At 43.1% G+C, this 14,437-nt stretch overlaps 2 protein-coding genes across 8 annotated transcripts in view; one reads left to right on the forward strand and one right to left on the reverse strand.

Annotated features, from left to right (window-relative positions):
• WASF1 (WASP family member 1) overlaps nt 1–12,762 on the reverse strand; it is a 102,094-nt gene extending 89,332 nt beyond the window's left edge. For 2 of the 7 annotated variants that reach the window (XM_074862274.1, XM_074862270.1), the window contains exon 1: nt 11,455–11,569. The gene's annotated coding sequence lies outside the window, so the exon portion shown is untranslated. Of the gene's footprint in view, nt 1–10,422; nt 10,451–11,080; nt 11,162–11,454; nt 11,681–12,681 lie in introns of those variants that run through there. The other 5 variants (XM_074862272.1, XM_074862276.1, XM_074862273.1 and 2 more) reach the window with 5 other exon arrangements.
• Nucleotides 12,763–12,777: 15 nt separating this feature from the next.
• The window catches only part of CDC40 (cell division cycle 40), a 41,684-nt gene continuing 40,024 nt past the window's right edge, over nt 12,778–14,437 (forward strand). Inside the window, exon 1 of the mRNA XM_074862269.1 lies at nt 12,778–12,979. Coding sequence (XP_074718370.1) covers nt 12,785–12,979 — 195 coding nt within the window. The 5' untranslated portion in view covers nt 12,778–12,784. The remainder of the gene's footprint in view (nt 12,980–14,437) is intronic.

Here is a 14,437-nt window from a genome sequence, read left to right on the forward strand (position 1 = left end):
TCCCAAAGTCTCATGTACCGGACACACTGTATCTCAATTAGCACTAAAACAAGGCCAAACCACTTTCTCTCTCCTTTCATTTTCAGGCATATTGCACAGAAGAGATGAGAACATACCTAAGTCTCAACCAAGCTGACAGGCATTAATTTCATTCTGCAACTTTCTGACAAAAATCCAAGCTGCAGCAGAGGGAATGAAACACACTGTGTATTAAACAGGATAAAAATTATTATTTTCTATTAATGCTTGATAAATTATAGCTATTTAACTGAAAGTATAAATTCTAAACTTACTGAGCTTTAGGTTGTTTTTCATACTCAATAAGTGAAAATTCCTAACTGTTTACTGACAAGTAAGGTATCTTCTTAATATTGCTGGTTGTACTAAGCATTAATTTCTCCAACTCTAATCAAAGCTACCAAAAATTCTTTTCCCATATAATACATTCTCGTTACCTGAGATTTGGAGCACTTGTTTTTGAATCTTTAAGAAAGCCTGAAAATGGCATCCCAGCAGAAGCACACTAAAATTATTAAACAGGAGTCCTGTATCATGATCTAATTCTGATTTCATCAACAAAAGACAACTTATCATAGAATTGACACACAAAAATTGAAGAAGAAATAACAGTATATGTAGGGGAGGAATTGTTAAAGGCCATGCTTTTCTAAATAGGTTTTCATATTGATACTCTTCAAAATACACTTCCATAATAAGCTTGATATGCTAAAAATGAATGCAGTTTCAAGAACTGAAAACTCAAGACTTTGCAAGAGTATGACTCAAATTTGTACTTTTGACAGAAATTTTTGAACACAAGTGGTTGGTTTATAGAAGAGTTAAACAATATAATAGAAGAAGCTAATACACATTTAGATCCATTTACTCCTTTTTATCTATGGTAGTATTAACACTAGTATTAGTTCTGATGATGCGCAAGCATGTCCACTGGAAGTATTAAGTTCTGTCTCGTATTAGCCTCGGACCGGAATCGAACTGGATGCCATTCACTCATCTGCTCAATTCATGCACTAGCTAACTATATTTAATAAACAAATTTATCTCCCTGGGATATCCACTAATTACAGAATACATTTTTAAAATCGTAACAGCTGCACAATGACAAACAGTATTAGCAATATTTTTACTTTTTAAATATGTAATAATTACAGTATATTTCATTTTTACTATAAGCTTTCACTAACTTTGGATAACAAGCGATTTTGAAGCACTAGATTGTAATTACTCCATATAACAAAACCCACAGCACTTGTAACAAAAAAAAACTATTACATATCAATAATTAGCATCGGTTTGTCCAATTAAATCTAGAAATTAAGTTACAATTTTATAGTTTTTAAATAATCTGTATGTCCCTTATTGAATCGTATCTCCAAAGCTTGCATGACCCTATGCAAAATTAATACATGCACTACAGTAAGACCATCATGTACCAGTTATAAATTTTCATTAAGAAAGTTAGAAAAAAACCCCATCTGAATAACATTATTATATTCAAATGTTTCATTGTCTGTTTTAATCATCCTAAGATGTCTATACTTTTTAAAGGGCTATAACTGAACACGCATTTTCTTTCTATAAGACTCCAGATATTTCAGCATTCCTACAGTCTTACTGAAATAAGGTGCTGACACAATATATATTTTTCTGAAGTATATCTTTTGAATCAAAGTATTGTTCCCAAGTACAGGTGAATCAGGCTTCTCCAGAATCCTTTCAACAACAATGTCCAAAGGGTTGCTCGTGTTCCAACATGAAATCAAAACCATCTATCATTTTGTCTACAACTCAAGCTTAGAGATAGCCAAGTACTCTAAAAATAAGGCTAACAGATATGTCTTGGGATCTAAGTGGATATTAATGTCTTGAAAATTAATGTAAACTACTAACCTACAAAAACAGTATCTAGGCAAGTTGCAAGTCAGAAAAAACAGGAAAAGCCTCATGTTGCAAGTCAGACTTTTGAGGAAGGTGGGAAACTAAGATTAAAAACTATTACAGTGTATGTTTGAAAGTGCTGCAATGCAAGCATATGAATTCCTGAAAAAGGAAGCATAAAACAGGCAGAGAAGAATCTGTCCTTCAAACTCTTTCTCAGCCTTCTAGAAAGTTACCATCAAGCAGAGTCCCTACCTGTCTCTAGCTAACATGCTTCAGAACAAAAACTGACCAACAACCAGAACTGTAAATCAATGTCCAACACGTTTTATGACCATTTCATACAGTTCTTATGCTTTCCTTTGCTAGCTGTCTCCATTTTAAAATCATATTCTTATCTCTTTACCTAATAAAGTTAATCCTTTTTCTAAAAAGATTCTTTCTCTAATGATACAGAAGGTTTCAAAGGAAAAATGACTAACTATGAGTAAAGGCGCTCATTATAATCAAGGATGGACTAGAATATCTACAACAAGCATATGGTTTGGGATTCTGAAAAGCAGAAACATTTGCTTCTTACCACATAAAAAGGATTGGATGCTACATTCATGCTCAAAAATCAGCTTTGGTAGCCAGTGTCCCATATGCAAGCACTGAGCTAGGGAAAAGTACTTACGCTTCTGAAAAATACTCAGACACATAAGATGACCCATTTAGATTGTTTCTATACACAAATTGCTTTGCTTTTCAATGTATTCCCTGGAACAATGAAAGAATTAGGGGACTATTTTATGTGACAGGGCAAGAGTCTGAAAATATTCAAAGTAACAAGGATTTTTCTCTACCAATAGGTTACTTTACATGAGACCTCTTACCAACTTTAGGACAACACTAATCATGAAGTGCCTATTTCCCATGGGAACCCTCTAACATCCAGGCAGAGAGCACATTCAGTTACTGTCAGAAGTTCAGAGTTAAGAAAAATTTTAGGCCACAGAAGTATATACATTCATGAAGATGTCCCATCATTGGGCCACACTGATACACCACAAGAAGGCCATTCCAAGGATAACATGCTATGCTGTATTAAACAAATTAACAGACACTCAAAGAGATGGCCCACAGGTTTCAAGAGAATAATGTTTTGGCAACACTGATCAGATCTCTAATGAGTAAGCAGAGAGGAAACTTGTGAAGAACCTAGAGTTTATTAGAAGACAGCCTATAAATAATATATTTGTGCTTCAAGAATCTATCAGATATGGTAGATCTTAAGAACCAATCCCATCTACCTCAACTGCAATAGAGTTTGGTATATAAGGCACCAGGTAAGGACTGAGGAGCCTTAAGAGTTTCTTTTCCCCTTCAATGTAGTATCACTACTATCAAACCTTTTCATGAATACTGACAGTACTTGTAAAGATTTGAGTAATGAAGGCCCACTCTGAACCTTCCTGCAGAACAGACAGATGACTGTATAGAAGGAATACAAACCTGTCCAGAGCTTAAAGACAGGTACATTCGTCATCCTAGAATAAAATAATGTGTTTATCAGCAGAATCCAGCCACAGGTATGGAATAGAGGTCCAATTCTCCTCCAGTGAGAAAAAAACCAATATGAACAAAAATCTTACTCTTGTTAATAAAAGTTTTTCTCCTTCCCTAGACAAACAAATAAAATCTTTTTTACAGTTAGAAGTAGAATGAATAAAAGTCCATCTAGATAAACTAGCCACAGATAATCCGCAATATCTGACTTCCATTACTGGAAACAACATAGCTGGTAGAAAGTATATTCTTTTTGGACTGAATTGTACAGAACCTCCCTGTACCACTGAACTTGCTGAAGGCAGATTTGCTTTGAAGTTCATTCCCATGGGAAATGAACACTGTTAACTCTTTTGTAACTCAGATTATTTTTTTTAATAGACCACTCATGCTAGCTAGAGCCACAGAATGCATTCCATTGTCTTGCCTGGGATGCAGACAGTATTGTTTCAAGTGGGTAGCCACATCTGAAGTTTCCAGAGGGCAATAGCCTTGAATGTTCAAGACTATGGAATAATGTCAGTTCATTCTGTATATGAATGATACGCCTATGTATTCTGACATATAATGCCATTCTTCAGCTGCAGTGTAGATCCCTGCAGCACTGAATACCTGCTGTACCATTTTTGACATATTTTCACAGGAGCAAATTCAGATCAGACTGCAATGCCAGAAACTTTCATTACCACCTCTACGGCAGTCTAGGCCACCTATCACTTTTCCTGAGTATTTGTAAGGTTTTTTTCTTCCTCATATGAAGATCATATAATCATAGAACATTTCAGGTTGCCCCAGGCAGTATTAACTAGAGCAGGTTGCTCAGAGTATTAAGATGTAATAAATATCAATGTCTTGTATTCCCAGCAGAGACTGACATTTGCCACACCAGGTAGCTGGGAGGCACAGAAGTGAAATTTCCCTCCCCACAAAGTACACAATTTTTGTAAAGTCCTTGTTCCTGAGGAGAGGCTCCTAAAGAAAGAGCACCTACGACAAACTTGACTTATATTTTTGGTTGTGTTCTCAAGCCTAGTAAATTTCACAACTGCATGTGGACTACACTTGGAAAAGTTTGTCAGTCACAGACTTCTCCTTTAATATCAACAGAAAGGCAGAACCAGATGAGTGTAAAAGACCTCTCTAAGCATTTCTGCACACACATTCAGTGGCTAGTGGCTGAACAAGATTTAACAAGTTAAGTATTTCCTTTTTTTTTTTTACTGAAAAGCCGACTGCACGCCATTTTTACTAGAGCTGGTTGAACTACTGAAGTTCACACATATTATCAAGTTATAAATCACTTGTTATTTTCATAATTTTTTTTTTTATAGCTTGAAGGTCTGTGCCAAAAATCACTGTGGAGGGTGCTGCTTTGTCTTATGATAATGAGAATCTTTTGTGGAAAACTGCTCTCAGATACCAACAACGGCTCCTCAATAAAGACCCTGCTTATCTGGTGTAGCTGACCTGGCAGTAGATCCGTCTGAACCCACATCACCATCCTGAATGTGCCTGAAGGTAAAATATTCTGGACCCTGAAACCGTGAACAGCATCATGTTGTAGTACAGCTGGCAACTTTGATCTTGGTCACTCTGTAGCCATTACTCCATTACTTTAGAGGTGGCAACGGGATGCTACTGGACAACCCACTGTAATACAGTATTTAGTGTAAGTACTACCAGTAAAGTACCTCAGTGTCAATCACTCTTCCAATTTTCCATAACCTATGCATCTATGATGCAGAGCTGATACTACATAAAAGGATTAATCTGAAAGAAGACTCCACCCCCGAAAAGGACCCTCATGCTCCTTTGGCATACACCTTCAATGTAAACTTGCTGGATTAGCCTAAAACTGTTTCTCTTCAAACATTCATTTTCATCCATGGTTTCTGTTCAAACTGGCCATCCCCACGCTACAAGCTATTTCCATATTCAACATATTGATGTAGGAGTTTCTCTCATTATCCCCCTGATTTGGACTGTTTTCATTTTGTGTAAAACAGTTCATTACATCAAACAGCCAGAAAATTACTCCAGAGCCCAGAAATTACAAAATTCGTTTCAGCTATAGAAGACTGAGAATACTTCACTCCAATAAATATTAATTTATTTGAGCAGTCATCTCTGATGAGAAAGAGCAAAGTTCAAATTATTGGTTTGAAACAAATAAAGCAAGGATTTTAAGCTGGTTCTACGTATTCAAGAGAAATAGTCTAACACTGCATGACAGATAGATACATACACATATGGAGAGAAATACAGGTACACTGAGTGAAAGAAGTGAAAAATTCTCAATTCCCCCTTCCTTGCAAAAAAGTATGACTTCAGTTAAGTTGTCTTTTACTGAATGTAGCTTTTTTTCTTTTACATCTGCTATTGGAGAGTGTAAATTCACATCTACTTTACAACTTCCCACTCCTCACTTGTTTGATCTGCATTTCCGTTTCCTTGGGTAAATAATTCCAAACTTTTCAATCCCATGAAAAACTCTACCAAATCCATTGTATCAAACTCTCCACAATACTGTGATTTATCTTTTTTAAACTAATTGACAGTTAATAACACTCTGAATAGCAGATAAGGAATTTGTATAGAACGGCACTTTCTTCTCTATGCTTTTTTCCCCACTTCTGATTACAGCTATAAATCGGGTAACAATACCTCCGCAAACTGCAACAATACCCAAATTTTCTTGTTATATTAATACTGATAATTTAGGAACTTAAGACATATAAATGGTATCTTATTTTCTGCCTCCAAAACATTATTTTACATATACCAACAATCAGTTTTACCTGTCATCCTGCTGTGCTTTCACACAGCTTGCTTAGACTCTACAGGTGACCTTTCTAGTATTTCTGAATTTGATTAAACAGTTTTGAACCCTCAGTAAATACTGCTACTTTATAAATCAAATTCTACACATGATTAATAGAATATATTAAACAGCTTCTGATTTAAGACAAAACATTAAGCCTCCTCTAACTTAACATTTATTTCCGTTATTTCCTCTCAAACATTTTTGTGACCCATGAAAATATTTACATAGCCTGGTGTGAGGAACCTTCAATTACACCTTTAAAAAGTATATGTAAATTAGAACTATATTACAATTTAATCTGCTATGCTATTACTGCAGTCAAAAGCCATAGCTGATTAGTGAGGCACAACTGCCTTAGCAGAAGCAGTACTAACTACAATAGTAATACTAGTCAGTACTACTAAGTCTACAATCAGTCTTTGTTGTCATTGTATACTTCTACCTACAGGCAGTTGCAACTGTAAGAGCTGAGAACTGCATGTGCATGTTTTTCTTTAAGAGTGCCCAACAATTTTCAGACCTGTTTCCTATGCAAACAAAGTTTATGAGATCATTTCCAGAGTATTTGTTGGAAGCTCTCCTTCAGTAACTTAAAATCTATTGACTGATTTCTACCAAATTGGACTCAAGTCCATTGAGGTTCTCCAAATTTGTGAAAACAAGAGCCAGATAGAGAACAGAGACTATTAATACTCCCAGTAAATGAATGCAGCTTACCACAGAGCAGGAAAAAAGGGGGGAAAACAGTACAAATGCCGTAGCTATAAGAAATGCTTCAACAGAATTTAATGCCTTTTATTAGATGCCAAAAAAACCTACCTGGGTTTAGAATAGATTCCTGTTTCCTAATAAGTTTTAGGTGTCGGACACTTAAGGCATTCAAAATAATCTACTTCTGTATGGAGCCTGCTGTCAGAAGACCTAATTCATGTCACAACCATAACATCTAACTAAAAAGTCAATCAACAGCAAGGTATAAACTCATTGAAAACTATCCATTATTTCTGCTCTTCATTAAGTCTTATGTTAAAATTTAACTACCTTTGTTATTCTGTAGTTCTTTGTGTGCCTAAGGTAGTTTATTACACCAACACACTAGCATAAGTAAGCTAGCATTCAATTCAGCCTCCTACCCCCAAAAAATATAGGCACCCAAATTAATAAATGTATTTTTAGAAATGTATACACTTTTGATGACATTTTCTGTCCTTCAACTGATTAAAAAAACATTTTTCAGAGAATTAAGAAATCTAATATTAAGATATAAGAATTTCTCATTATGCTAATTAGCTTATTTTCCTGGATGTCTATAAATAATGTTTTGCTGCCTCTGCAACACATTCTTTGTTCAACTTGTGCTATGAGATGCAGGTCACAGCACTGCATAAGCACTTGAGTAGTTCGAAGAGACTACATGGATTCCAACCTCTAGGGAGGAGGTGGCTCTGCAAAAAAAAAAAACTTATTTTGTTTGCAATGTCTTTTGAAATAAGTATTACAGTCTAAGTTGTTCCAGTCTTATCCCATATCTCTTTCTTTGAAACCATGCCTTGTAAACATGAAATATATAGCCTGTAATCTGTGTCAGACGACCTCAAGATCCCTCCCAAAAAACTTAAGAGACTGATTCACAGATGTACTGGAACACAGAACTCCTATTGCAATCTGGCGCCTTGATATATTTGAGAATCCGGGACATAGTCCAAAAAAACAAAAACTGGAAAAGAGGTATTATCACCCTTGCAGCAGTCAAAGGCTCCAATGTGGTAGAAAAAGCAGAGCATGAGTTATAAAAGGTGCTTCACTCTCCAAGCAGTTAAATTAAACAGAATACATTAAGATGCATCAGACACACAAGCAGAAGTTTATAAAAAGGCCCAATCTGAATTCAGTAATAGTAACCCGATAAGACTTCCATCATGATACCTTTTCTCAGCAGCCAAAAGCATAGGAACAGAGGAAAAAAAACTCGTTTTCTTTCAAACTCTGTATTTCCCACAGACAATAGAGCCTCATATTTTAGTTCAATCCTTTGTCTGATAAGTATCTGGCTTTTTTATTTTTCCTTCCCTCCAAACTGCAGACTTACAGATCTTGGTGGATGAGAAGTGAGTGTATATGCAAGTGGGTTGATAGCAGTTTAAGCGTGTTAAAAAAAAATATAGGAAAAATAGAACAAGCAGGATTATATGCATCATCTTCTGTGAGGAAGAAAAACCAACAGAAAACACAGGGTATGAGATAAAGCACATCCATCACGGAAAGCGACAAAAAGAGAACTATGAAAGAGCAAGTAAAGGGAAAAGAAATTAGGATAAAATACATTAAAAGCACTGGGAAACAGATTTTACTATCTACTATAGGGAAGAAAAGAAATTGTGAAACGTTGAGTTAAAACTTAATATGTTTTACCCCAGCTTTTTAAGGAAATTAGTCTCATGAAGGAAATATGGGGGGGTCCCCCACTTGGAAACTGGCTGGCTGAAATCAATCAAATTTGACAGAAGAGTAGAGTACTCAAAGATAATTGCCTAAGAAAATGCTAAATTCATGAAATCGAGATGGTATGAGTGTCCTGACCAAGGGAAAAGCTGCAGTATGCATTAAGACCTTATTAGACATCAGGAGATCCACAAAAGGATGAGACTATAAATGTTTCAAACAGGGAAAAAAAATTTCTATTAGAGCTTACAATCATCCGTGAGATTTAAAAAAAAAAAAAAAAAAGGGTAAGAAGCCAGGCTTCTACTGCTCAAGGAATTACTCTTTTGAAGTACTTCTTCCTCTTTCACCTGGGGAATAAAGGAAGACATGGTAATACCTGGTATAGTATTCACCATCGGGAGTAGTAACAAACAGGTGCCAAAAGACCCTTTTTATATGAAAAAGTTCTGTACAAAGCAGAACATTTTTATCTTTCTCTGGAGAAATCAAAACAAGAGAGGCAAAGTGACTGCAAGGAAAAACAGCAGTGGAAAAGCTGGATGGAAAGAAAAGCCAAGTAACCCAAATCACCTTCCACCCACTACTCCAGTCTGCCTTCAGAACCGGCAGCATCCAACGCATAACATAATACATTTTCTGGAACCCGATTAAAACACAACATACTTACAGTATACAATAATCATCGAGAAGACTTTTTTTTAAAAGCTGTATCACACTTCTGGTTTGTTTTATAGCAATCAACCCCTTCTTGAATTCACAAATATGCACTTAATAGTCACTATGTGTTAACATATTATCTAGACACAAATGACGAGCAGCAATTCCTCAGCTTTTTCAATAAAACCAGATTTTAGATAACGATGTATATTATCCAGCTACACTTCTAAAGTGTAGTCAAGTCAGTATGTCATATTTAAAAATGGCATCTGCATGTTTGCTAAAAATTAATCTTTGCTACAATTTAAGGAAAGAGAAACTTCAGACGGTGTTCCGCTGAATGCCTTCTTGTGTGCTTGCTTATATACTAGCCTGATGGTACCAGAAAACCAGTAGGTGATTTTCATAGGTTCATATATAGAAAAAGCATCTAGAATCCCAGATGATTAAGATTTCATTGGCAAACAATCTAGAATGCTTGGACACAACGTAGCTGAACAAACTCAAGCAAACTACCAAAGCTTTGTCAATTAAACATTTCAGATTCAAGTATAACAAAGCAGAATTAGTTCAATCATTTTCAACACAATTCTCCAGATAAAGCATCACAGACTAGCTGCACAAATAGATCTTGAAATACTTCACTTTTGCGGAAGCGCACCTTGCAACTTCAAGCAACACCCAGCATCTGCATGCCAAGAGAAAAAGGAATGCAGTCATATGGAATCAGTTAACAATTACAGCCAATAAACAAATCGACTGCAGCGGAAGATCCACTTTTGATATTAATAAGCTGTGATTCATGTCAAGCGTCATATAGCTTTCTTTACTTATAGATTCATCATGCATATATTTAAGAGAAAAAGTCAACTCATTTCCATATGAAACGCTAGTTAAACGTAGTGTATTTCAGCTGTTGGAGATCCAAACAAAAGAAAGGTCTCAGTGTTGAAAATGTAGGACTTTTACCTAAAATCCTGATTCCAGCATACAAAGAAGAGGCACATCAGTGTTTAATAAAACAGATCTAACTGCAGCCCCTTGCTCACCTCCATGCTATGAACACTTTCTATTTGCCCTTATGTTTATTCTATCATTTTTTCAAAAAGAATACAAGTTATATCTTCTCAAGCTACGGTTTTTAAACCCGTGACTGCTGAAAAGGGCAGAAAATCAAACGAGAGCATTTAATCTGATTAAATGCCACTGTGTCACAATTAGATGTCACTCTACGTTCACTTTAATTCTGCAAGCACATGCAGCATGAAAGGAAGTCATGGCAATGCGCTGCTCCAGGTGCAAGCGCATGCAATGGATATACCTGGCATTAAAGCCAGCCCGTCGGCGCTCTCTACTTTCTCTTTATTCTGTCCCCGAGTGCAGCGGGCACAGAGAAAGGCGTTTTTGCTGGCTGGAGAAGTTGGAACCTACGTGCTCCTCCTGCTCCCAGCCAGCCTAACAATGGTAGCAGCCTTCCAGCGGGCAGAGCCGCCGGGAATCGCACCGCATCCCCTCGCCTCCGACCGGCAAACCCGCCGCCCAGTCCCCACCTCTGCCCTCCCGAGCCCCGGCCACCCCAACCCCGGGGCGGCGGGGGGACACCTCACCTCAGCCCGGCCCGGCGCCAGCCGCTCGCACCTGGCCGCGGCTGACGTCACCCCCGCCCACCGCCCCCCGCCCGCTGACCCCGGCCCCGCACGGCCCCACCTTCCCCGCCGGGCGATCCCGCCGCCGCCACGGGCACACGGGGCCAGCGGGCTGGGCGGCGAGGAGGGGGAAGAGGAAAGCGCGGCGCTCCGGCACAAGTGCGGCCCCCTCCCCTCCCCTCCTTCGCCTCGCAACACGCCCCCTCCTGTCCCTGCTAGCGGGGGCGGCGGGGGAAAGGGGCTCCGCGACGGGCTTCCCCCCCCCCCGCCTTCCCTGCCGCCGCCCGCACGGGCGCGGACAAAGGGGAGGGGGCCAACACCTGGCGGCGGCCGGTCCCTTTGTGGGGCGGGCACGTCTGGCAGTACCGGGGAAGGGGAGCGGGGGCCGGTCCCGCCCGGCCCGGGGGCCGCGAGGGAAGGGTGCGGGGCACTTACTCGCCGGCCCGGCGCGGCTCCCGCGCGCTGCCGCCCCTCGCCTCACACCGCCGCGCCGCTCCGCCTCAGCAACCTCCCTCCGCCGTCGCCTCGCGCTGCCCCCGCGGCCGTTGGGGCGCTGGAACTTCAAACGGCGCCCGCCATTCCGCGCGCGCGCCGCAGCCGGCCGGTGGCGGCGGCTCCGGGGGTGGGGGGGGAGAAGGCGGGGGGGGGGCGCGTGCGGCCCCGGCAGCGGCGCGGAGCTCCCCCGAAGGCTTCACAATAGACACAGGACAGCGCGTGTGTGTGCGGGAGGAGGGGCCTCTCCCGGCGCGCCGAGGCGGGAGGGAGGAGGGAGGGAGGCTGGGCTGTTTACCCGGCGGCCAGACCCGGCCCCCCCCGCCCGATGCTCGGGCTGGTCCATGCGCCGCTGCCACCGGCCACCCCCCGCGCCCCAAGCCCGCGACGGGAGCGAGGCGAGCCCAGCCCAGCGCAGCCCAGCCCTCCCCGCGGGCGGCAGGTGGTACAGTCCGGCCCGCGGCTCCCTCTCCCCAGCACGGGCGGGGCGGGGCCCGCCGTGGTGACGTGCCCCAAGCCGGGTGCTGACCGCCAATCAGCGGAAGGGGGCGGGGCGGCACGGGCTGCCCGGGCCGAGGCGGTGGGAGCTAGGGGCTGCGCGTGTCGGGCCGCTGCCGCCTCTGCGCCGAAGAGATGGCGAGAAGCCTTTGTGTGCGGCGGCGGGCGGGCGCCCTGGAGCCACCGCGCCCACCCTCTGTGGAATGTTTTCCCCTGTCCCACGCGAGGTGCAGGCGAGCGCGGGGGGAAGCCCTGAGCGCCCGTGACAGACCGTAACGGGAGGGAGCGTGGCGCCGGGCGCGGACGAGCTGTCGGGCTCACGCTCCTGTCATGGGCCGGCGCGCATTCCGCGGGAACGGACAGCGGGGAGGTCCCCCTCGCGCTCGTCTCCCCGGCAAGAGCGGCGCCATCAAATTCCTCCGCCCGGGCGGCAGGACGGCAGCAGCCGCTCCATGGCGCCCGGGCCGCCCCCCCCCCACGGAGCCCGCCGCGCCCGGGCCCCAGGCGGCCGGGGCCGCGTTGCATGCCGGAGCTTGTAGTCCCGCCAGCGAGTCCTGAAAGGTTAAGCACCACCAACAGTAAAGGGAGACAATCCCCGCCTCAAATGCCTGTATGTCCCAGAGCAGGCCATACTTTATCCTTTAGAGAATATTTTCCTGTTTAATGAGCTACCTTTTAAGGTGCAGCCTCACTCCGCTCGTTCTGCGGGGGAAGGGTGACGGCGAGCTTCGTGGAGCTGCCAGGACCTGCTCGTCCCGTCATCACTCGCGCTAAGATGTCGGCGGCTATCGCCGCGCTCGCCTCCTACGGCGGTTCCGACTCGGAACCCGACTCGGAGCCCGAGGCTGAGGGCGGCTCCCAGCGCGCCGCTGTGCTCGCCAGCCGCGACGCCATGCTGCACCTCCGGGCGCCGCCCGCTGCCCCCCCGGCCCTGGCGGCCGTCGACGCGGCCCCGGAAGTAGCCGTGAAGGTAGGCGTCCCTCCGCCGCCCGGGGGACCGGGCCCGCGGCGCCCGCCCGCCGCTGTAGCCGCACCGTCGGCCTCTAGGACTGGGGACAGCCTTGGGGCAGCCCCAGGCCGGGGAAGCGGGGCGGGAAGGGCGGATGCGGGGCCACGTTCCCGCTGCCTGGCCTTGCCCTGCCCCGCCGTGTGGGGGCCGGAGCTGGGGAGGGAGGGCGTCTGTCGGGGAGCCTGGCCGGTGGATCCCGCTGTGGCCGTTAAGCTTATTAAAGCGTATTCTCTCAAAACCGTGCTTTGCTCGGAGTTCCTTAGATACTCTTGTTTTCTGTACTCCCGAGTTTCAGATGTTTTTCTGTGTGGTTTGCCCGGGTGGTGGGGTGAAATCGATACTGGATAGGCTGAGTGCAGCTGAATCCCGTTCTAAAGAGCATCCTGAAAGCTGATCACTGTGTTTTCATTCTAGTTTTGCTTGGGAAACTTTAATTTTCCAAGTTCAGCATCATATTGGTTCACTTTTGTGATTCAAGAAGGTGGGAGGGGAGGGTGTTGGTTTGCCTTTGAGATTTTAGTATAGACAACTCCTTTCTAGTCAAAAGCAGGCATCTCACCATGATGACTGTCACTGTAGTGTCATGTTCCTTCCAATTGTTCTGAAAAGTTTCCTACTTTGTGACAGGCGGATGGAATCTTTCACTTTGTTGTCATTAGTTAATTCATATGCTATTGCACTTGATCACATTTGCATGTGCACATTATTTTGTATGTACTGACTAGATGTGCATTTTCTCATCCCTTAGAGTCTTAGAAATATCTAACTTCTTGAATTGCAACATCTGGCAGACTGTTGTACAGGCTTTGAAAGGAATGCTAATTAACATCTGTAATATCTTTTGAGTGTGAATGATGATAAGTGGCAAATAGCATTGACTGTGCTCTTCACCACTCTTAATGCTGTGGCAACAGGTTTTCCCTTTGCCATGCAAGCACAAAGGTTTATGCAGTTGCTTGGTGGCTGACATCAGGGAACTGGTCTGAATTTCTTAAAAACATAATTCTGGTGGAGTTATTTGTCCTCGGATCCATTCCTTGATCTGGTTTGCAATGTAGCTGCACAAATACTGTGCTGACACAGTTCAGTGCCCAGTGCCAGAGTAGGAAGAAGCAGCTGGAGGAAAGAGTTGGGTGTCAGTAGCATGTTCTGTTCAAAGCTGTTTGTCAAGCTAGGCCCTCAAAGGGGTATCCACCAGTACATCTAGGACTGTCTCTGCCGCAGGTGTTCCGCTAACCAAGATAAAAACCAAGTGAGGCTTCTGAGTATCAAGATGTTTCATTAAAATGTTGTCTGTCATTTTTATTTGAGATCACAGATGAGATGCATATAACTGAAAAGATTACAGAATCACAGAATCATCTAGGTTGGAAAAGACCTTGAAGATCATCTAGTCCAACCATTAACCTAACACTGACC

This window comes from Strix uralensis, chromosome 3 (assembly GCF_047716275.1).
Source record: "Strix uralensis isolate ZFMK-TIS-50842 chromosome 3, bStrUra1, whole genome shotgun sequence".
In the NCBI taxonomy this organism is placed as follows: Eukaryota; Metazoa; Chordata; class Aves; order Strigiformes; family Strigidae; genus Strix; species Strix uralensis.